The sequence below is a fragment of the Oncorhynchus gorbuscha genome, linkage group LG09 (assembly GCF_021184085.1).
Source record: "Oncorhynchus gorbuscha isolate QuinsamMale2020 ecotype Even-year linkage group LG09, OgorEven_v1.0, whole genome shotgun sequence".
NCBI lineage: Eukaryota > Metazoa > Chordata > Actinopteri > Salmoniformes > Salmonidae > Oncorhynchus > Oncorhynchus gorbuscha.
In genome coordinates this window covers 61622025-61646432 of record NC_060181.1, presented here as the reverse complement: position 1 = coordinate 61646432, position 24408 = coordinate 61622025, and the positions used below count along the sequence as shown (strand labels likewise).

Here is a 24408-nt window from a genome sequence, read left to right as displayed (position 1 = left end):
GCCTGCAACGAAAACATGCAGTCTCTCCTTTACTGCAGCCGAGGTGAGTAAGACATTTAAACGTGTTAACCCTCGCAAGGCTGCAGGCCCAGACGGCATCCCCAGCCGCGCCCTCAGAGCATGCGCAGACCAGGTGGCCGGTGTGTTTACGGACAAATTCAATCAATCCCTATACCAGTCTGCTGTTCCCACATGCTTCAAGATGGCCACCATTGTTCCTGTTCCCAAGAAAGCTAAGGTAACTGAGCTAAACGACTACTTCCCCGTAGCACTCCCTTCCGTCATCATGAAGTGCTTTGAGAGACTAGTCAAGGACCATATCACCTCCACCCTACCTGACACCCTAGACCCACTCCAATTTGCTTACCGCCCAAATAGGTCCACAGACGATGCAATCTCAACCACACTGCACACTGCCCTAACCCACCTGGACAAGAGGAATACCTATGTGAGAATGCTGTTCATCGACTACAGCTCGGCATTCAACACCATAGTACCCTCCAAGCTCGACATCAAGCTCGAGACCCTGGGTCTCGACCCCGCCCTGTGCAACTGGGTACTGGACTTCCTGACGGGCTGCCCCCAGGTGGTGAGGGTAGGCAACAACATCTCCTCCCTGCTGATCCTCAACACGGGGGCCCCACAAGGGTGCGTTCTGAGCCCTCTCCTGTACTCCCTGTTCACCCACGACTGCGTGGCCACGCACGCCTCCAACTCAATCATCAAGTTTGCGGACGACACAACAGTGGTAGGCTTGATTACCAACAACGACGAGACGGCCTACAGGGAGGAGGTGAGGGCCCTCGGAGTGTGGTGTCAGGAAAATAACCTCACACTCAACGTCAACAAAACTAAGGAGATGATTGTGGACTTCAGGAAACAGCAGAGGGAACACCCCCCTATCCACATCGATGGAACAGTAGTGGAGAGGGTAGCTAGTTTTAAGTTCCTCGGCATACACATCACAGATAAACTGAATTGGTCCACTCACACTGACAGCGTCGTGAAGAAGGCGCAGCAGCGCCTCTTCAACCTCAGGAGGCTGAAGAAATTCGGCTTGTCACCAAAAGCACTCACAAACTTCTACAGATGCACAATCGAGAGCATCCTGGCGGGCTGTATCACCGCCTGGTACGGCAACTGCTCCGCCCTCAACCGTAAGGCTCTACAGAGGGTAGTGAGGACTGCACAACGCATCACCGGGGGCAAACTACCTGCCCTCCAGGACACCTACACCACCCGATGTTACAGGAAGGCCATAAAGATCATCAAGGACATCAACCACCCGAACCACTGCTTGTTCACCCCGCTATCATCCAGAAGGCGAGGTCAGTACAGGTGCATCAAAGCTGGGACCGAGAGACTGAAAAACAGCTTCTATCTCAAGGCCGTCAGACTGTTAAACAGCCACCACTGTCATTGACACTGGCTGCTGCCAACACACTGTCATTGACACTGACCCAACTCCAGCCATTTTAATAATGGGAATTGATGGGAAATGATGTAAATATATCACTAGCCACTTTAAACAATGCTACCTTATATAATGTTACTTACCCTACATTATTCATCTCATATGCATATGTATATACTGTACTCTACATCATCGACTGCATCCTTATGTAATACATGTATTACTAGCCACTTTAACTATGCCACTTTGTTTACTTTGTCTACACACTCATCTCATATGTATATACTGTACTCGATACCATCTACTGTATGCTGCTCATTCATATATCCTTATGTACATGTTCCTTATCCCCTTACACTGTGTATAAGACAGTAGTTTTGGAATTGTTAGTTAGATTACTTGTTGGTTATCACTGCATGGTCGGAACTAGAAGCACAAGCATTTCGCTACACTCGCATTAACATCTGCTAACCATGTGTATGTGACAAATAAAATTAGTTTTGATTTGATCTTCTGTTCCACATGCTGCCATCTTCTGTTCCACATGCTGCCATCTTCTGTTCCACATGCTGCCATCTTCTGTTCCACACGCCGCCATCTTCTGTTTACCTGCCAGATTCAGAAAACCTTAAAGTTTAGAGGTGGAAAAAACTAAAACTGGAAAAAAAAAAAAATATATATATATATATATATATATTTAGTTAGTTTTGCAGTCAAAGATAAGTTTCAGTATAGTTTTTGTTTTTCAAAAGTATTTCTTCATTATTTTATTTGTTTACTATAATAACCTTGCTTTGGTCTTTTAGACAGTTGTCATCTTGAAATGCAATAAGATCTCCACTGCACATTAAATGCCAACTCGATAGACGATAACAATACATTGTCCGCATTCTACTAGTGATGGGGGGGTGGAGCGATATAGTTACATATCGTGATATTATTTAGATACAAGTAGACTTATCGATTTGTCAAAATTGCTAGGTAGTGTTAGCTAGCGCTAGTCGGCATTACCTGCTCCAAAACTATTTTTTTTATCCTATAGCTTATTCTCCTTCTTTTCAAATAGTGAGTGAACAAGTTTTCAGCACTTTTATTTTCATGACCATGAATATTGTATTGTGAGGTCCTTGGCAATTCCCAGACCTACATTCTACCCCTTTGCCTTAGTAGCCTCTTGAAAAATGTGCACAAGTACATTGAAATGCCTTTCTTGCAAGCTCTTTCCCATCAATGCAGTACTCAATATCATTAGTACTATGAACGTAGAACAAAAACACAAAGAAAGACTAACATGAGAAGGTAAGTAAGTTCTGTACAGGGTCAGTGCCAATCCCATATTTACAGTGTGCAGTGATACTGGAGTTGTAGGGGTAGATATATATAAACAGAGTAGGAACAGCGTATATTATTGTATGAGTGTGTGTAGGGAGTGTCGGTGTGCGTGTGTAGAGTCCTCTGAGTGTGCCTATTAAAAGGTCAATGCAGATAGTCCATGTAGCCATTTTGTTAGATATTTAGCAGTCTTAAGGCTTGGGGATGGAAGCTGTTCAGGAGCAAGTTGGTGTCTGAATTGTTGCTCCAGTACCGCTTGCCCTGCGGAAGCAGAGAGATCAGTCTATGGCTTGGGTTGCTGGAGTCTTTAAAACATTTCCGGGCCTTCATTTCACACCGCCTGATATAGAGGTCCTGGATGGCAGGGAGCTCGGCCCCAGTGATGTACTAGGCTGTCAGCACCACCCTATGTAGTGCCGTGCGATCCAGGGTGGTGCAGTTGCCATGATCTCAGTGGTGCAGCTGTAGAACTGACTTCCTTCCAGTAGGCTTTCTCATCGTTGTCAGCAAACTTGATGATGGTGTTGAGTGCCACGCAGTCTATCCAGTTGCAAAGGGTGACAAGCTTGGAGGGGGCTATGGTGTTGGAATGCTGATCTGTCGTCAATGACCAGTATTTTCACAAAGGTAGTCTGCTTATCTAGGAGGGTGAGGGCAGTGTAGTGCCATTGCGACTATGTCGTCAATAGATCTGTTGGGCTGGTATGCAATATGGAGTGGGTCTAGGGTGTCTGGAATGATGGAGTAGATGTGTGCCATAACAATCCTTTCAAAGCCCTTCATGATTACAGATGTGAGTTCTACAGGGCGGTAGTCACTGTAGCAGGTAGACTTAGAGAACAAGAATAATGGTGGTCAGCTTGAGATGAGGGGATTACAGACTGGGACAAGGAGAGGTTGAAAATCAATGTGAATACACCTGCTAGCTGTTCTGTGCATGTAATGCTATTTTCACTTTGCGTCTTAACATAAATCCACAAGTGTTCTATAATTAATCAAAATCTAATTTCATTTGTTACATATGCTGAATACAACAGGGAGACCTTACAGTGAAATGCTTACTTACACGCTCTTAACCAACAATGCTTTAGGTAGAGTTTAAGTGACTGTCCATAGATTATAAACAGAGGGTAGCAGCAGTGCAAAACAGGGGTCTGGTAGCCCTTTGATTATCTGTTCAGGAGTCTTATGGCTTGAGGGTAGAAGCTGTTAAGAAGCCTTTTGGACTTTGACTTGGCGCTCCAGTATCACTTGCTGTGTGGTAGCAGAGAGAACAGTCTATGACTAGGGTGGCTGGAGTCTTTGACCATTTTTTTAGGGCCTTCCTCTGACACCGCCTGGTATAGAGATCCTGGATAGCAGAAAGCTTGGCAGGAAGCTACGCACTACCCTCTGTAGTGTCTTGCGGTCGGAGGCCATACCAGGCAGTGATGTAACCAGTCAGGAGGCTCTCTGGTGCAGCTGTATACGTTTTTGAGGATCTGAGAACCCATGCCAAATATTTTCAGTCTCCTGAGGGGGAATAGGCTTTGTCGTGCCCTCTTTACAACTGTCTTAGTGTGTTTGGACCGTTGGTATTACAGACACAATCAGGGATAGGTTGAAAATGTCAGTGAAGACATTGGTCAGTGCATGCTCGGAGTACACGTCCTGGTAATCCGCCCTGCAGCCGTGTGAATTTTGACCTATTTAAATGTCTTACTCACATCGGCTACGGATAGTGTGATCACACAGTCGTCCGGAACAGCTGGTGCTGTCATGCATGTTTCAGTGTTACTTGCCTCGAAGCGAGCATAGAAGTAATTGAGCTCTTCTGGTGGGTTTGTGGCTATGCTTCCCTTTGTAGTCTAATAATTTTCAAGCCCTGCCACATCCGAAGAGCGTCGGAGCCGGTGTACTACGACTTAATCTTAGTCCTGTATTGACGCTTTGCCTGTTTGATGGTTCGTTGGAGGGCATAGCGGGATTTCTTATCAGCTTCTGGGTCCTTGAAAGTGGCAGCTCTAACCTTTTTAGCTCAGTGTGGATGTTGCCTGTAATCCATGGCTTCTGGTTGGGGTATGTACGTATGGCTACTGTGGGGATGATGTCATCAATGCACTTATTGATGAAGCCAGTCACTGATGTGGTGTACTCATCCATGCCATCTGAAGGATCCCGGAACATATTCCAGTCTGTGCTAGCAAAACAGTCGTGTAGCTTAGCATCTGATTCATCTGACCACTTTCTTATTAACCGAGTCACTGGTGCTTTTTTAGTTTTTGTTTGTAAGCAGGAATCAGGAGGATAGAATTATGGTCAGATTTGCCAAATGGAGGGCGAGGGAGAGCTTTGTACTCGTCTCAGTGTGTGGAGTGAAGGTGGTCTAGAGTTTTATTTTCCTTCTGTTTGCACATTTAAAATGCTGATTTGAAATTTGTTAAACTCATTTGTTTCCCTGCATTGAAGTACCCGGCCACTAGGAGCACACTATTAGATTGTGTTTCTTACATCTGCAAACAGCTAGTTGTCTAAATCGTCAGCTGCTAATGCTAATCGCTAGTTAGTTGGCTAGCTAGCTAATAAATGTACTGAGTCAGAGTAAACATAGCTACCTATACAACCTGATACCAGTGATAGTGAAGGCCTAAATCAGCATGTTGTTTTTGCAAAAGTATCTTCTAAACCAAAGAGGATTAGGCAAAACATGAATATGTTAGCTACATGAAGTACATAAAGTAGCTAAGAGAGAACATTTAATGTAGCCAAACATTATAGGGTCCCCTAGGAAACACTGACCAACACTTTGGTTCCTACCCTCCCACAATAATTCATAATTTGTTGTCATGTCAACAACCCTGCATTCAAAGTGCCCACTAGAATTTTATAACAGTGGAATTAGAATGACTATTATAATTCCAACAGTTCAACAGTGTTTCGTTATAAATCGAAAGTTAAATCGAAATTGCAACATTTGGCAAAAAATAAGGCCTAGATTTTTTGCCAATGTCGTGCAGCCCAATGTGGCAGTGTGGAAGTTATCTCAAAAGAGTGCAGGAAATGCAGAAAATGATCTTTGGTTGAAGTTGAATTGAACAGTATAGAACAATCAGAATGGAGAAAGACATTGAAATCACTTAGAATGTATGTGTTGTCACCCCAGGATCACCCACTACTCATGAAGCAAATTTGAATTTCTATTATTTAAAAAACGTAAAATCCCGTCAACGTCCTTTTAAATACCGTGATATTATATTTTGTCCATAATTGCCCAGCCCTACAGCTTCCTTTGTAGTCCGTAATGGAATGGAGCCCCTACCACATGCTGCGGGCATCGGAGCCTGTATAATGGGATTCCACCCTGTTCCTATGTTGTCTCTTTGCTTGTTTGATGGCTCTACATATTCGTGCCATAGCCTATGGTTGGTTGGCTGCGATAGACTGCGATAGACCGATATGCGTTAGCCCTGTCCTTTAGCTTAGCGCCAACCTCTGTTAATCCAGGGCTTTTCATTGGGGAAACAACTAACCTTCCCTGTGGGGACAAAGTCGCCGAAGCATTTCCTAAGGAAGCCGGTGACTGACTGCGGTGGTTAGCTCGCGCCGACGCTATCGGTGGAGTCCTGGAACATATTCCAGTCGGCGCTAGCAAAGCAGTCCTGTAGTATAGCCTCCGATTCAGAGGACCATTTCTCTATGGAGCGTGGGACTTGAGCTTCTGCTTGTAGACATGCAGGAAGTATAGATCCATGACCATGATTGCTGAAGGGGGGGGGGGGGGGGGGCGAAGGAGGGCCTTGTATGCTTGCTTGAGGGTCGAGTAACAGTTGTCTAGGATTTTATCACCCCTAGTGGCGAAGGAGATTGGTTGATGGAAGTTGGGCATCGTGTCTTAATGACGCTCAATTAAAATCACAGGTGCCAGGAAAAGCAGCCTCCGGGTGCATGGTTTCCTGCTTGTTTATAGCCTCGTACAGTTGGTCAAGTGCCAGCTTGTTGTTTTTCTTTTCCTGACGTGACATATGTACAGCAGTCAAGACAACAGCTAAACTCTCTCAGGTGATAGAAGGGTTGGCATTTGACCATCAGGTATTCCAAGACTGGTGAACAATGAGTCGAGCCTTCCCCTGCACTAGAGTGAGCGCACCATTTGCTGTTGATGATGAGGCATACCCCTCTCTCGATTTAACTTGAGTCCCTGAATCTACAGTCTTAAGAAGTGGATTGTGTGATCAGAATGGCGGAGGTCCAGGGATTTTGCCCAAAGATTCAGTTGAAACAGGATTTCATGTGACTTCACTTGTCTTATTAGGCTACATTAAGAACTTTCAGATGAATGGCCTGTACTTTAACCAGTGTTAGAGGGAGGTACATTAATAATTCACAGTTAACACTAGATTGGGTTAGTCTTATTGAATCAGCCGATACTGACACACAGTGTAGTAACTGTGTGTTTTAGCAGTCACTAGGCTCCCAGGCCTCAGGTAAACTAGATAAGACATTCCCTGAATAATGTGTTAAATGGTTTTGGGTTTAAACCGAAACAACGATACATCTCTTGATGCTGAATGCCTTCAATGATGGCACACTGTACATCTCCTAAGTGATACTGCTGTGGTCCATGTTAAAACTGTTCCTGGTCCTTTTCTGTTGACTTGGTTGGTCTCAAGGGACCTCGGGGAATATATGGCTCATCTCTCAAAACATCACTCTGATCAATGGCTGACAGCTTACTGCAGCTCGACACCTGTCATTTGGTTTCACTGAAGATGCCTACGGAACTTTTTTGCGAGTTTAATGTTTACTGTCAATTTTATTGTTTATTTCACTATTGTTTGATCTATTTCACTTGCTTTGGCAATGTGAACATATGTATCCCATGCCAATGAAGCCCCTTTAAATTGAAATTGAATTAAGCCCAGAATGATATGTGATGGTGAATTTCTGATAAATCCCCTCTGTGGGACTGGGTGTTAATCCTGTCAGAATGGGGTGTTCTTGTTATTCTCAAGCTTCTAAAGCTACTCTCACAGAGCACAGTGGGGGGCTTGGCTGTTCTCCAGACCTCAATGTGTGAACCCTTGGACTGAGTGCAGGCCCCATCCCAGGTCCTATACTCTGTCCTTCTATGGAACTGTTTCAAGCACACACAATAATACTGCAATGTGTTCGAATCCTTGTTTTATATTTATAACGATCTCCCTGAAATACTTCTTATGTTAGCGATTCACAAACCATTTAGCGGGAGCCATCAGCATTCCTCCAGAATGGAAATGGTTCCAGTTTTATTAAGCGATTTAAGAATTAAAACCCTTTTTTTAAGTTGCCATGGTTACAGGCTTCGCTCTCTCTCCCAGGGTGCAACATTTTGTATTCTGTTGTCACAAAGACCTACATTCCTGCTGGACCGTCAGCCTGCGGCCATGGAAGGAGCCCCAGCCCCTCGTTTCTGCAGGGCCGTCTGTGTGTTAGTTAGAGGACCTCCTATGGCAGCCCTGAATGTGAGAATTCAGCTAAGGGATAGAGGCTGTTGTTGGCACTCTGTGGAATGCTACTAAGCTGATTTCCCCTACAGTTCTATTCACGATGCTGACAGGAGTTGGTACAAGCAGGTCTGACTGAGATTTGGGATGCGACGGCACAAGCTGATACATGTCAGAAGACGGATGACAAACGATGGCATCCCTAAAATCCTTCTTTTGCGGATGCAGTCATTTAGAATGGTCCTGTTGGCTGTGTGTCAGAGTTATAAACATGGGTGTAGCCTTACATGCCCTCTAAATACTGCTCCAACACCGCTGGCTTTACCCTTAATCGGAGTATTTCATCAAGAAAGAACACTCAAAGTCCAGCTGTCCGGGCCTCCAAAGTCCCATAGCTGTTCCCATAGAGAATATATGCTTTTAAAACCCCCAAATGGTTTGTTTTACCATCACCCTATCGCGTGAGTTAGTCTTGAATACCAGCTGTTGACGTTGTATTGAGTGCTGTGACATCCATCCCAATCTTACTGCAGTGTGCAACTCCCACCAGTGGTCGGAAAACGATTGAATGTGTGGCTTATGCTAAGGGGTGAGTTCAGTGGGATAAAAATAATTGTCCTCAACACTCTCGCATCATGTGAGCTTAGCGTCCAGTAGCACAAAGCCAGTGATGTCGTGGTCTAGAAGATTGACTATCCGCCAGTCTCAATTATTGTTCTACTACTCATTAAACCACATCCAATAACAAATAATTACATTTGCGCTGTGTATTGGTTTTAATCATGATCACATGATGCTAACCTAGTATGTGGAGAACCCTGAATGTGATTCAATCAACTCGTCCCTGACACGAAGGTCGTTGGTTGAAAGATACTTGTATACTGGTATTGACCATACATCACTGTGGAGCCTGTCAAAAACAAACTGGAAATGATTTCTTGGTTGTTGACCTTAATCCCCATCCCTAGGAAGTACAGTGACTTTAGCCCAGGATCTGCTGTCTCCCAGATCAGGTCTATTTGGACTGACTAACTGGGGATCTAGAGGAAACTCCTCTCATTGACCGCCATATTTAGTTCTTTAATAATTAAACAAGATAGTTGCCTTTATGTGTTTATACTGACTTATTTATTTTATTAAATACACATTCCTGTAGTTTAATTTCCATATAATAACTTTTGTGTAGTTACCGTTCAGCTAATACTGTAAAAAAAGAAGGGGAAAAAGTGGTTTATTGGAGTAGAATTTAATAACCAAACATTTTCCCAGTGGGAGATGTTGATGTTCCATAGCTCCATAAATACTTTACCATCATACCTATTTAATTTGACAAACTTGATGCTAGCATTCTTTTGTTCTAGCGTGCCAATTCTCTTTGTGTTTGATGGTTTTGTAGGTACAGTTAAACTGAAACTGGCCTTCCCTGTGGGGAGTACCCTGTAGAGTGACAGTGGATTTGTTGTGCTGAAGGTTAAGTCGTTTACACTAATCTGCAGGAGACACTTTGATTGGTCTTCTCCAGGAACGGAGCGTCTGTAGCTGTCATCATTTATTACCAGGAGGATTATGGGTAAATGAAAGGTTCCATGGGGCGGTACCACCAGCCGTGTCACTTCCTAGGAGAGACCTGCCCCCTTCTCGCGCACCTGTTGACTTTCCCACTACACCCTGCCTTAGCCCTAACCACAGATCCAGGATCAGATCACCTAACCGCGAATCCAAACTGTGACCATTAGGAGGATGGCGGTCAGAGGCTACCTACTCCGTCATAGCCTAGTCTCCCTTCACACTGTTGATGCCCACCACAGGGTCACCGTGTGGGTAGGCTAGTTTGAGTGAGAGGAAAGTAAAACATCCCAGGGCCATGTCCCATTACTCCTACCGTCTGTGCCTGTTCTGTGTTTGACTCTCTCTCTCTCTCTCTCTATTCCCCAAACAGAGGCTGTCTCCCACACTGCTAAGTCATTAGTGAGGTGTTGTCAGTTGGGATAGGGCTTTCTCCGGCAGTAACGTAACAGGAGTAGGTTAGATAGAGGTGGTTTACCACACTCTCCTTCCCACTCCAATAATATTGTCCGATTAAAAAATATATATATATTCTTCCTGTAACTGAATATCACTGCAAACAATCAAATACTGTTATCACTCCACATTTTGCTGTTGCGGAACCTGTCAACTGGGGGTTGCAGTTGCGTTACCAATGATTTGCAGTTGGTATAACTAACATTGTGTTGGGCTCTGTGGATCTGCTGTGCTGGTCTCTGATATTAATGACAAAGAACACATGTGTCTGCACTAAATCTAATATACAAAGCCCTCTATTTGGCCTTCTAATTCTCTTTTTTTCCCTCTCTCTCATGCATTCTCTCTCTCTCTCACTCACACACACACACAGATATGTCTGTTCCGATATCGCCAAACCGTTATTTTTACAGACAAGAGGCCCATAATTACAGACCGTTAACTTTCATATACTTTGGTGAAGAAACGAAATTCAGAAGCCTGTGTCCCATCTGCTACATGTCTGCTGCATGCAGCCATTCAGACCTGACCTGAACAATAGAGAGAGTTCCTGGCCAACAGCCTTGGATGTTTCTCAAGCTAAGCCCAGGCTGCTAATATAACAGCTGTTCTTCAGGTTCTTAAACACTGGCTAATAATCTGTAATGTGTATAACTGTCTCATACTCACACCTAGGCCTATTCCAAGGATCATACAGATTAGTCAAAGTTCATGACTCCGGAGGTGATGGCCTGTTGTGGGATGTTTCGGTAGGATTTACTGTGTAAAGGACAACTGCGCGGCTGGTTGGCTCGCGGCCTCAATGGACTGTGATGGCTTTAGGAAGTCGCCACCCTGTTTCTTACCTCGCATGCGTACTATAGTTGCTCCCTCAGTCAAGCTGTATAGGTTTGAGTTGGCATCTTCTTGTGCCCTCTCCTCTCAGGTTCACTCCCTGTCTGTTTACATGGACGTCAACCTGCAGAGAATTGACAGAGGCATGAATGAGCAAATCAATTTATGCTATTCTTTTTTTCCCCCATCCATTGGCTTTGACCTCAGCCCATATTTCAGTCTGTTTGCGATTAACAGAAGCTGGCTTCAGTCATGCTGTATTTGCGGGCACTGAGTGGCATATTGGCAGATTTGGCACAATGCTGGGGCTGGCTGTATGGCTGATCTGAGATGATCTGTATTGGGCCTGTTCCAAAGTGTTCTGTCATGAGATACTGTGTGGTTTAAAGGTCAAATGAGATTGGACCAGCAACAACATATGATATCAAATGACATCCGAATCAACTTTTTGTGTTGTGTTTGTATGCAGATCTGGATCGTGCGCAACATTTTAAACAGCACATTCACCTTTTTAATGATGTTGAGATCCTTGAGCACTTCATTAATCTGTCAATTATCTTATTGATTGCCTTGGCTCTCAAGAGTACTGTACTGTGGTGTGTTTAAAACCAGTGCCCATGTTCATGAAGACTCTCAAGAGTAGGAGTGCGGATCTTGGATCAGTTTAGCCTTTTCATTCATAACGGATGAGATTACGTGGACAGGGGTGACCCGATCCGAGATCAGCACTCTCACTCTTGAGGCGCTTTATGAACTTCGAGGCCGACGTCAGAGATGTCCTCTGCTGTTTCTCTTGGAGGCGTGTCCTGTGCATGAGCCACGCAGGTCCTCGTGGGAGCTGAGGTGCTGTCTTTTTATTATGGTGTCCAATTACAACACCTCACGGCACCCCTGTAACAACTGACGCTTAGCAGCATTCAATCAGCTCTTAAAGTCGCTTTTTTAAAGGGTGTAACAACAATGGCACCTGATGAAGATATTCAGGAAAACCATTTTTAATGGGGCATCACTCGCTAATCGACCATTTAATGGAATGTGATTTGCTTGTTCTGCGGGGAGGCTAACGATGCTGAAACAAACATCTCCTGTCTGTCTTCTTTACAAAGACAATGTTGATAACAGGATGGTATCACCTCAAAGTGATGATGCTGCCTCTATTTGATAAGGGACATACTGTAAATGCTTATCTCTAGAGCAGCCGAAAGAGTCATGACAACAACACAACTCAACATCCTTTAAGGATGGATTATACCATTTTAAAACACAGCTAATTTCCCTGTCATTTTCTGTATTATTTTATGTCATTGTTTGTTGTATGTCACTTTCTGGACATATCTGGAGTGGGAGAAGAGGAAAGTGTCCGTTGCTGCTGGGGAAAAGCATCCTACACAGAGTGACAGTAATCCCTGGCTTTGGGAATATTCGTGGCTGACAGTTTTAAGCGAAGCAGCATGGTGCCGGAATTTCAAGTGTGCTGAAAAGGATTGGGGGTCGAGAGGGGAAAAGAGGGCCAGCCTTTCAGTAATTCCAAACTTCCTCAGAAACCCCCTGCCCCTCCGTTTATTTCCATGATCCTCTAAGCCAGCCATGAAAGAGGTCTCCAGCTGTAGAATATACACAATGTCATGGTTATGTGGAGCACAAGATTGCTAAATGTTGTGCCCAAACCTTTTGCTTTGCCCCAATGTTGTAGCCTATGCTGTCTAAGCTTCCCCTGTGTTTTGTTGACGTGTTCTGCAAAGAGAGGGCAAAGCGAGGCTGTAAAATCAATTGGGTGATTTGCAGCGATAAGATGAACAGTAGGAGACTCTCAGAGCACAGTGACGCACTGTTTTCCATTCTGCAGCGCAATGGTCACAACAAGACACTTCATTATGCTTATTTGCAATTATATGCAAAAATCAATATGTTTCAAGCTGTCTTCTCCAAGGCGAGCACATTAAAGCCAGGCACCATGGAGGCAGTTTGGGAGAAAGAGGGGTACAGTCAAGGGATGGAGGGAGTGGAGCCACACAAAAAAATCAAGCCATCCTCAATCTCTTTAGCCCCCCGGTCCCTTCTGAATCCTGGGGACATTCCTGTCATGGCTTTTCTCTCCAGCCCCAGAGGTTTGGTTGCTGTGACATAATGACTTTGACAGCTGTGGCGGCCAGATCCCCACTTTTGCAAAAACTGTATGTCGCTGTGTTTTTATCCGCAGCTTGGGGTTTGGGCTTGGGGTGGAATGTGGGAAGAGTCGGGATCTTATCTATGATCCTTTTTCAAGTAAAATATCCATGCATTTTATCCACTAAATAACATACTTTTCGAGTCTCCCTTGAAGTAAATTAAGCTCTTATTTTGTAACCGCACCCCTTTACTGTAAGAGTTGTCTGTCCCAGATCACTCACTCACTCACTCACTCACTCACTCACTCACTCACTCACTCACTCACTCACATACTCACATATACACTACCGTTCAAAAGTTTGGGGCCACTTAGAAATGTCCTTGTTTTTGAAAAACACATTTTTTGTCCATTAAAATAACATCAAATTGATCAGAAATACAGTGTAGACATTGTTAATGTTGTAAATGACTATTGTTTTCTAGACTGGTGTTTGGCGGGTACTATTTAATGAAGCTCCCAGTTGAGGACTTAATCTTGCTCAATTGTACTTCGGGGCCTCCCACTTTTCTATTCTGGTTAGCGCCAGTTTGCACTGTTCTGTGTAGGGAGTAGTACAAGATCTTCAGTTCTTGACAATTTCTCACATGGAATTGTCTTAATTTCTCAGAACAAGAATAGACTGACAAGTTTTGTAAGAAAGTTATTTGTTTTCTGGCCATTTTGAGCCTGTTATCAAACCCACAAATGCTGATGCTCCAGATACTCAACTAGTCTAAAGAAGGCCAGTTTTATTGCTTCTTTAATCAGAACAACAGTTTTCAACTGTGCAAACATAATTGCAAAAGGGTTTTCTAATGATCATTTAGTCTTTTTTAAATGATACACTTGGATTAGCTAACACAACATGCCATTGGAACACAGGAGTGATAGTTGCTGATAATGGGCATCTGTAAACCTATGTAGATATTCCATTTTTAAAAATCTGCCGTTTCCAGCTACAATAGTCATTTACAGCATTAACCATGTCTACACTTTCTGATCAATTTGATGTTATTTTAATGGACAACAAATGTGTTTTATCTTTCAAAAACAAGGACATTTCTAAGCAGGTGTACATATGATGTGATTTTCTTTTGGAGGAAGTAGTTTGAAAGTCTTAGCCCTGGTGATGTCTCCTTCTTCTTCCCTCCATTGTCAGTCTTAGGCTCCTGCTGCAATACAGTCACCCTGAGCTCTGGGCTCTCCTACATGACCTGCATCTCAATGATCAGTCACTCACTTCTCGGCCCTGTTCCTTGCTTACAGTCTTGATACTCACACAAGCATGCACACACACACACACACACACACACACACACACACACACACACACACACACACACACACACACACACACACACACACACACACACACACATTCATACGGTCTCTTTTGGATCTTGGATGTCTTTTGGCTATTACAGTTACATTAGCATGGCGACATTATCGCCTTTACTGTGTGGATGGGACGGACAATGAACAGGCTAATGCATGCGATCGGCATGTCAGATGATCTTTGCCATTACATGATTTGTTATGTAAATCGAAGTAGTGGGGATTTTGATCCCTACTTTAATCCTCTCTATATGATGATGTCGTGATGCGTACATATGGTATTACTTAGCGCAGCGGCGCAGTTAAAATCAACACAGAGGTGGAGAGAGCGAGAGAACACACTGCCTCAGAGACTGCCTCCTCCCTCTTCAGATCTGTTTCCAATGAAAGCACCACAAGGAGTCACCGAATGGGAATGCATCTGCTTCTGTCCTGTAACCAAGCCTCTGATCTCAGCCCGACCTAGTTTTTCCAAATGGAGAAACAGACATAAGAATAATCTAACAAACCATTCTCAGTGCAGTTTCACTGTGTCTGGCTTCCCAGATGCTGCTCTGTGCTGTGGCCAGCTGCCTGGTTCCCCAGTCTCCACACAGCCAGGCCTGGCCAGCTAGGAGACCCTGGCAGACCCAGTCCACAGCATGAAGTCTGGGGGGGACCTCAACCCTCGGACCTGCTTAGTGTCTCTCATCTCTAACCAGGCATGACCCCCTTTGTTCCATGCCTGCCATGACCCCCCCAGGAGAGGTTTGGTGTGCAGTGGGCTGGCTCATGGTGGGGGAGGTGGACCGTACAATGTACTCTGCGGGGGTAGACTGGAGAGACGCAAGAGAGGGAGAGGTACAAAGCCAAACACCTGACAGCATGTTTACAAACAGCAAAGAGGCGGAGGAGAGGGAGGAGGCCTGGGTTTGGTTGTGACCACCAGCACAAGCAGACGCTGTCATCTCTGTTTACCCCTCTCCTGTCAGCTGGAGCATGTAGAGGTCAGTTTACCGAGAAGTACATGCCTCCACTGGAACATATAAACACTGCTAATATCCGATGAGACCATGTTCAAATAAGTTCAATCTAGACACAGCTTTCCAGGATGTCTGGCTACAATTGGTATACAGAGATGGGCTGAAATCGGATTGACACTGGCATTACTGTGTAAACCATCTGAAAAGCTCCTTAGATGAAGGCCCGAAGCAGAGTGATTTGTGACATTCTCCTGGAACTGTAGAGGACGATAGAAATGTCAGCTGCCAAGTGTGATATTTACTGATGTAGTGGGACCTTTTTTGATAGTGAGTTCTGTGCCATGGGGATGGGACCAGATATTATGTGTTTGTGTACCCTGGGAGAGAAATGTGTGTGTGCAGTGAACATGTTTGCTCCCGGAAGAGGTGTGTGTGTGTGTGTGTGTGGTTGTGTGTCTGTGCGCACATGTGAGAGAAAGCAATGTGTGTGTGTGTATCTTATCAGCAGAGCAGGCTGTGTACTACTGTACTGTATGCAGAGTGATGGTGGCTGTGCCTTGGCAGTGATCAGTCACTGTGACTCATGTGCTTCATTAATGACTGGGGTTCTTATTGTGTTGGCGGTCGCAGATGGCAGGACTATTACTGCACTGTGCCTCTGCTTTTAATCAGGCCCTCCGCTAGTCTACCCTACCCTACTCTACCTTACCCTACTCTACCCTACCCTACTCTACCATACTCTACTCTACCCTACTCTACCATACTCTACCCTACTCTACCATACTCTACTCTACCATACTCTACTCTACCCTACCCTACTCTACCATACTCTACTCTACCCTACCCTACTCTACCATACTCTACCTTACCCTACCCTACTCTACTCTACCTAACCCTACTCTACCCTACCCTACTCTACCCTACCCTACTCTACCCTACCCTACTCTACCCTACTCTACCTAACCCTACTCTACCCTACTCTACCATACTCTACCTTACCCTACCCTACTCTACCTTACCCTACTCTACTCTACCTTACCCTACTCTACTCTACCTTACCCTACTCTACTCTACCTTACCCTACTCTACTCTACCTAACCCTACTCTACCCTACCCTACTCTACTCTACCTAACCCTACTCTACTCTACCTAACCCTACTCTACCCTACTCTACTCTACCCTACTCTACTCTACCTAACCCTACTCTACCTAACACTACTCTACCTAACCCTACTCTACCCTACCCTACTCTACCTTACACTACTCTACCATACTCTACCTTACCCCACCCTACCCTGCTCTACCTTACCCCACTCTACCTTACCCTACCCTACTCTACCCTACCCTACTCTACCTAACCCTACTCTAGCCTACCCTACCCTATTCAACTCTACCTTACTCTACCCTACCCTACCTTACACTACTCTACCTTACCCTACCCTATCCTGCTCTACCTTACTCTACCTTAACCTACCCTACTCTAACCTACCCTACTCTACCTTACCCTACCCTACCCTACTCTACCTAACCCTACTCTAGCCTACTCTACTCTACCCTACTCTAGCCTACCCTACCCTATTCAACTCTACCCCCCCCCTCTACCCTACTCTACCCTACTCTACTCCACCCTACCCTACCCTACTCTACTCTACCCTACCCTACTCTACTCTACTCTACCATACCCTACTCTACCTTATCCTACCCTACTCTACCCTACTCTACCTAACCCTACTCTACCCTACTCTACCTAACCCTACCCTACTCTACCTAACCCTACCCCACCCTACTCTACCCCATCCTACCCTACCCTACTCTACCCCATCCTACCCTACCCTACTCTACCCCATCCTACCCTACTTCCCCCGACTCTACTCTACTCTACCCCACCCAACTCTACCCCGCCCTATTCTACTCCACCCTACTCCACCCTACTCTACCCTACTCTACTCCACCCTACTCTACTCTACTCCACCCTACTCTACTCTACTCCACCCTACCCTACTTCACTCTACTCAACTCCACCCTACCCTACTCCACCCTACCCTACTCCACCCTACCCTACTCCACCCTACCCTACTCCACCCTACCCTACTCCACCCTACCCTACTCCACCCTATTCTACTCCACCCTACCCCACCCTACCCTACTCCACCCTACTCTACTCTACTCCACCCTACTCTACTCTACCGTACTCTACTCTACCCTACTCTACCTAACCCTACTCTACCCTACCCTACTCTACTCTACCTAACCCTACTCTACCCTACTCTACTCTACCTAACCCTACTCTACCTAACACTACTCTACCTAACCCTACTCTACCCTACCCTACTCTACCTTACACTACTCTACCATACTCTACCTTACCCCACCCTACCCTGCTCTACCTTACCCCACTCTACCTTACCCTACCCTACTCTACCTAACCCTACTCTACTCTACCCTACTCTAGCCTACCCTACCCTACCCCATTCAACTCTACCTTACTCTACCCTACCCTACCTTACACTACTCTACCTTACCCCACCCTACCCTGCTCTACCTTACTCTACCTTAACCTACCCTACTCTAACCTACCCTACTCTACCTTACCCTACCCTACTCTACCTAACCCTACTCTAGCCTACTCTACTCTACCCTACTCTAGCCTACCCTACCCTACCCTATTCAACTCTACCCCCCTTCTACCCTACTCTACCCTACTCTACTCCACCCTACCCTACCCTACTCTACCCTACCCTACTCTACTCTACCATACCCTACTCTACCTTATCCTACCCTACTCTACTCTACCCTACTCTACCTAACCCTACTCTACCCTACTCTACCTAACCCTACCCTACTCTACCTAACCCTACCCTACCCTACTCTACCCCATCCTACCCTACCCTACTCTACCCCATCCTACCCTACTTCCCCCGACTCTACTCTACTCTACCCCACCCAACTCTACCCCGCCCTATTCTACTCCACCCTACTCCACCCTACTCTACTCCACCCTACTCTACCCTACTCTACTCCACCCTACTCTACTCTACTCTACCCCACCCAACTCTACCCCGCCCTATTCTACTCCACCCTACTCCACCCTACTCTACTCCACCCTACTCTACCCTACTCTACTCCACCCTACTCTACTCTACTCCACCCTACTCTACTCCACCCGACCCTACTTCACTCTACTCAACTCCACCCTACCCTACTTCACTCTACTCAACTCCACCCTACCCAACTCCACCCTACCCTACTCCACCCTACCCTACTCCACCCTACCCTACTCCACCCTACCCTACTCCACCCTACCCTACTCCACCCTACCCTACTCCACCCTACCCTACTCCACCCTACTCCACCCTACTCTACTCTACTCTACTCCACCCTACTCTACTCTACCGTACTCTACTCTACCCCACTCTATTCTACTCCACCCTACTCAACCCTACCCTACTCTACCCTACTCTACTGTACTCTACTGTACCCTACCCTACTCTACTTTGAATTTCTATCCTTCACTCTGTCCCACTAGATTCCTCCTTGTTCTCCAGGAACAAGTGTTGCACTAAGTACAGAAAACCCAGGCTACTGACTTAGATTTCCTCTCTGTATTAAAACTAGGCCTATGACTGTTTTTCTGTGGAGAGTTCTGACACTGCTGGTTTACGGCTGGTTGGTTCTGCAGCAGCACGGCCTTGGCAGGCAGGCAGCAGTGTGGGTGGTTGTTTGGCTGGTGTCTGCTCTTGTGTCCTCTAGCCTCCTGCTCCCCTGTGGTCTCACCCATCACCCTTCCGCCATATGGAAACAGCTGGTCCTATGTGGTGGTGCCCAGAGCTCCCTACATGCCGCAGTCAGAAGGGAGAGTATTGGAAGGAGAGAAAGCAGGGAACCTATGGAGAGGGAAGCTGTGTTGATGCTTCTTTTGGACACTTCAGTTGAATGGATTATTATGCTGGTGACGCAAGTAACTGTTTAATGAACACTGATATAAGTGAGTGTAATAATGGAAAACATTTCCCATTGGTTAGTTATGTGGGTTGCCCACTTGTGATTGGAAGAGGTCACTATATAATCCAGGAAGTAGAGAAGGCCTTAGTTTCAATGACTGCCCTTAGAGAGGGATAGCACTTGGTGGAGAAAGAGAGGAGTATGTCGTGGGCAGAGGATGTATAGAGACTAGAGTGTGTGGGGGGGGCAGGGGAGGCTGGAATGGAATCAGTGGGACGTAGTTGAGCGTTGTTTCCATATGCTTGATGTGTTTGATACCATTCCATTAATTCCATTCCAGCCATTACAATGAGCCCATCCACCTATAGCTCCTCCCACCAGTAGAGTAGGAGAGGGGGGGGGGGGTGCAGAAGGGTGGAAGCAGTCAGTCTCAAATGGTGCCGGGTCATTATCCTACACTCTTAGAAAAAAGGGTTCCGAAAGGGTTCTTCGGCTGTCCCCATAGGAGAACCCTTTTTTGGTTCTCAGTAGAACCTTCTGCGACCCATGCAACCAAAAGGGAACAACAAAAGGTTATTTCAAAGGGTTCTCCTATGGGGACAGCCGATGAAGATTTTAGGTTCTAGATGGCACCTTTTTTTCTAAGAGTGTAGACAGGGTGGGACTGTTACTATAAACACTGGAATAACTGTGCTACGTTCTGCTCCGGTGAAAATCAGCCAGAAGAATGCAGCCTGGCTAAACGGCTCCACTCCCTTCCTCTCTGCCATGCTTCAGTCGTCTTAGGAGTTTTCTAATAGGAGTTGTGGCTTTAAAACTGCAGTCCCTGACATCCCTTTGTGCCTCTAAATGAGGAAGGTTTTCTTCTATAAAGGCAGGGCTGCTATTTGGGGTTGCTTTGGTGTCGGCTGTGTATGTTCCCCTGGGATTGGAAAAGAAGTAGTGGGTGAAAAACAGCCAGATGACTGACTCAGACGGAGACTTCAAAGTGTTGTCGTGGAGGAATGGACCTCCTAGGTGAGCCGGGCTGCCAGTAGATCAGCTTCAAAGAGCACTGTGCCATCGACAGTCCCCACGGTGACGCTTGTAATTCAGAACAAAGTCACAGGGACAGACTCGTCCCCCTGTCTGTCTGATCCTCAGTGTCCCAACCCCTGGGCCTCCGTAGAGGGAGATGCTTTGAGCAATCATCTAGAACCTGGGAGTGAAAAGAGAGGGGTTGGTGGTGCGTTAGTCAACCAGGATATGGCTTCTATGAAGCCACCCACTATCCATCCAGTCAGTCAAACGACACTCAGTCACTACTGCAAATGTCACTATTGTTTGTCTGTGCCATTCCTCCTAAACCCCTAAGTCCTAGAGGGATGATGAGACCGAGTGCTGAATGTGCTCTGATGCTCGTTGGTCCTTGATTAGACTTGCAGATGGAGTTTGCTGAGGGGATTTCCAGTGAAATGTCATCAGAATGAGTCTTTGAAACCAGGGGGGGGGGAACAATATCATCCTTAGTCCAAGTACACATTGCTCATTGAATGGTTGAGCTAGTGAATGCCTGCCAGCCCGCCTTACAGTCAAAAGACAATCACTACTCCACCATGTATTTCTGTAGCTTACCCATGTCTGTTTCTATGTCTTTTACAGCAAAGAGCCTCTGGCAAGGTGGTGTTTGACCTGGTGTGTACCCACCTGAACCTCGTTGAAGGGGACTACTTCAGCCTAGAGTACCAAGACCACCACAAGATGATGGTGAGGGACGACAAAAACACAGTACGACAGGGGTTGTTTCCCGACTAGACGGGAAGTTTGTTTCTTTGTCTAAGTGTAGAAGCTTTAAATTCGTATCTCTATGCCGACTAAGGGACGTTTTGTCTTCCTTCTCTTCACAGGTTTGGCTAGACCTCCTTAAGCCAATAGTCAAGCAGCTGAGACGTAAGTAAACCTAGACTTCATTACACGCTTTTACACGGCGAACAATGGACAGTTCAGTCTTCATTTGCTTCAGCTAACACTGTTGTTGTTGCTGCTAACAGAAGAAAATGAATCAAGCCAAAACATGGGAACATTGAATGTCTTTGAAAGGAGATAGCTCGGCGAATTCATTTAGTTGTGGCTTCTCAAAACCACGTCTCATCTGAGCAAACTTAATCACACACAGAGACCGTCTTCCTTCCAGTCGGAGGCTCTGCTGTTAAATGTTTACATCTCCAGTCATAAAACATTCATGAAGTCTAATAAAAGACTGGTCTGCTCATCTACAAATGAGGACATGTGGTGCGCAAGAGCCAATGCACTTCTTCCTGGCTATGATCGGTGTGAGAGAACCCAGATTCAGGTCTGAGTGAAATAGAGTATCGGAAGGAATCATAGAGATTCTAAATCCTAATTCAATGATAGGAATCTCCTTGATTTTAGAATGTGTCATTTGTATTGTCTTGGCTGTGACTCTACTTATATAACCATGCCATGATCTCACACCCACAGGGCCCAAGCACACAGTCCTGCGATTTGTGGTGAAGTTTTTCCCCCCTGACCACACCCAACTACTGGAGGAACTGACTAGGTAAGACTAAACAGGAAGAAGCCTATTAAACCACAGGAGTTTTAACCAGCAACATACCAGCCACCATTTCAGAGGAACCTTCAGTCTACAAGGCTCAGCTATAAGATTTCCTCATCTACAGGTGCTTAATAATTGGAATTTGTATTCAGCTGACGAGCTGTCAGTGCAGGAAGTCGTGTAAGGCTGACTGCACAGCACACAGCAGGCTATCAGCAGGCATGTTATGCAGTCTTTCCATTAGAGTAAGTCATTCTCGGGTCAGATCTGTGTGTGGAAACGACTGGGATGTCACAGAATATAACTGCTAATTCAGAAGTGACTAATGTGTTCCAGCCTCCCAGCAGATTTATTTCTGCCTCGGACATATAATTCACGCCGTCCATGTTTTAAACCTGCCAGGTTTTTAATGTAGCACCTTGAAATGGTGCTGGTTATTTTTCATAAAGACTAATGTTTTTCTGATGTATATTTTCTCATTATATCATTAACTCCTTGACCCTACAGAAGGTTACAGATGATATTTGATGGGTAACGAAAGGCCGCTTATCCATAGACAAGACTGTTGCTCTGCAGTCCAGTTGTCTTTGTTAAATGCAGTTTCTGGGAGTTTGTGCTGTACTATGATGCAATCGTAAGGGGTCAGTCAACAGTCAGTACTTCCAGGTGTGGTGACATGTATGTGCCAAGAAGCTGTCTTTCTGAACCTGTTGCGTTATAGATGGTATTTGGCAAGCTGGGATCACCTCCAAGTGTTTCCTTCTTGAGGCTGCTCCCTCCTGCGTTGTCGTCTGACAGGTTTTTGATGTTAACCACACACAGCCACAGTCATCCTGTTGACTCTGCTCTAACCTGTCTCGTTGTCCCGTCTTGTTCAGGTACCTCTTCGCCCTGCAAGTCAAGCATGACCTTGCCTGTGGACGTCTGGCCTGCAACGACAGTAGCGCGGCCCTGCTGGTCTCCCATATTATCCAGTGTACGTCTCTCTGTTACTTTATGGCTTAGTGGATCACAGGGTCAGTAGAGAAGATGGATGTGTAGGGAAACACGTTGTGTTGCTCGTGCCGACCAGGATGTGGTGCAGCATCCCAAATTGACAATCAGTGTGTTGCCATGGATACCTTTTTATAGTCTTCGTCTGAATGAAATCTGGAAAGACGGACGGCTTCAGAATAACCAAACATGTCAGTACCCTCCCCAGAAAACACTCTTGAGAAAGTATTTCTGAAAAAGTCATCCGTTCCTCAGCCTGCCAGGATTCTAATGCTAGAGGGAGCTGTCAAAGTGTGATTCTAGAGGGAAGAGACAGATGAGGATGTATTCCACTGAATCTATTCTCATCTGTTCTATTTAGGGAATAATCCAAATGATCAACCTGCGGTGGTGCAGATACACTGCACACAATGTAATACAATGTCATAACATTAACCCTTTGTCCTCCAGCTGAGATCGGGGACTTTGAGGAGAGCCAGAGTCGGCAGCACCTCCTCAACAACAGCTACATTCCAGACCAGGTGGCTCTGATCGACAGGATCATGGAGTTCCACTCCAAGAATGTGTGAGTAACTCCTCTATAACTGGTTTGCCTGCACTGAGCTGCGCCGGTATTATTCAGGTCCACCCTGAACAGGAAAAGGTCGTGAAAGACCCTTATACTTTCCAAGGCAATGTTTAATACGCAGATGACACAGTCGGGGAAACTCGCCACTGAATGAATAGAGTGCTTTGTTCCAGTGTGCTAACTGACATGGCATTCTTCGTCATGTTTAGACAAGGCAAAGCCCCCTGGGCTGGTTGAGCGGTTAGGGCCTGGAGGTGCATGTGTGAATGTCTGCTTTTATTAGCAACCCTGCTTGGGTCCCCAGAAAAGGTCTAGAATCTACTCGGATCACAGCCTAATGAGCAACACACCGCACCAGACTTCAGCATGGAAAACAGCTAACAACTTTGGATTTCCATTGTTGTATCTCTCCTGTCTAGTCAGCTGACAGGTTGGCACAAGGGAAACGGTTGCTGGAACTCACTCACTGTAGCTTCTCCTACTCCCAGTGTTTTTCCCCCTATAATCTCTTTCCTAATTGGATAGTTCTGTACTCCTGGGAGAACACACGGTGGAAGGCTTCCATATCCCACAATCCCCTCAGTGTCGTCCTCATCGTTGCAGCTGGCTGGCTCTAAACATGTGCCAGGAGGACATGGTCAGCCCTCCCCTCACCCCCCCAGTCCTCCACGCTACACTGGTGTCACGGCAGAGATGGGAGATCACCAGGCAGCTGACAAGATGAAAGGAGCTCCGTTAGATTTGACTGTCCTCCCCGGCTTGTTCTTTTTCTTTTCTGTCTTTTCAGCTGATAACACTAACCACAGTTCTCCTGGCAGGGAGCCATGGCCAGAGTTAA

The 24408-nt window shown here is 45.8% G+C and overlaps 1 protein-coding gene across 5 annotated transcripts in view; it reads left to right on the top strand.

Annotated features, from left to right (window-relative positions):
- Positions 1–24408, top strand: part of LOC124043901 (FERM, ARHGEF and pleckstrin domain-containing protein 1-like) — an 84093-nt gene that overhangs the window by 31819 nt on the left and 27866 nt on the right. For all 5 annotated transcript variants that reach the window (XM_046363024.1, XM_046363022.1, XM_046363026.1 and 2 more), the window contains exons 3-7: positions 21094–21198; positions 21339–21381; positions 21934–22012; positions 22888–22985; positions 23453–23567. In XM_046363024.1, coding sequence (XP_046218980.1) covers positions 21094–21198; positions 21339–21381; positions 21934–22012; positions 22888–22985; positions 23453–23567 — 440 coding nt within the window. The remainder of the gene's footprint in view (positions 1–21093; positions 21199–21338; positions 21382–21933; positions 22013–22887; positions 22986–23452; positions 23568–24408) is intronic.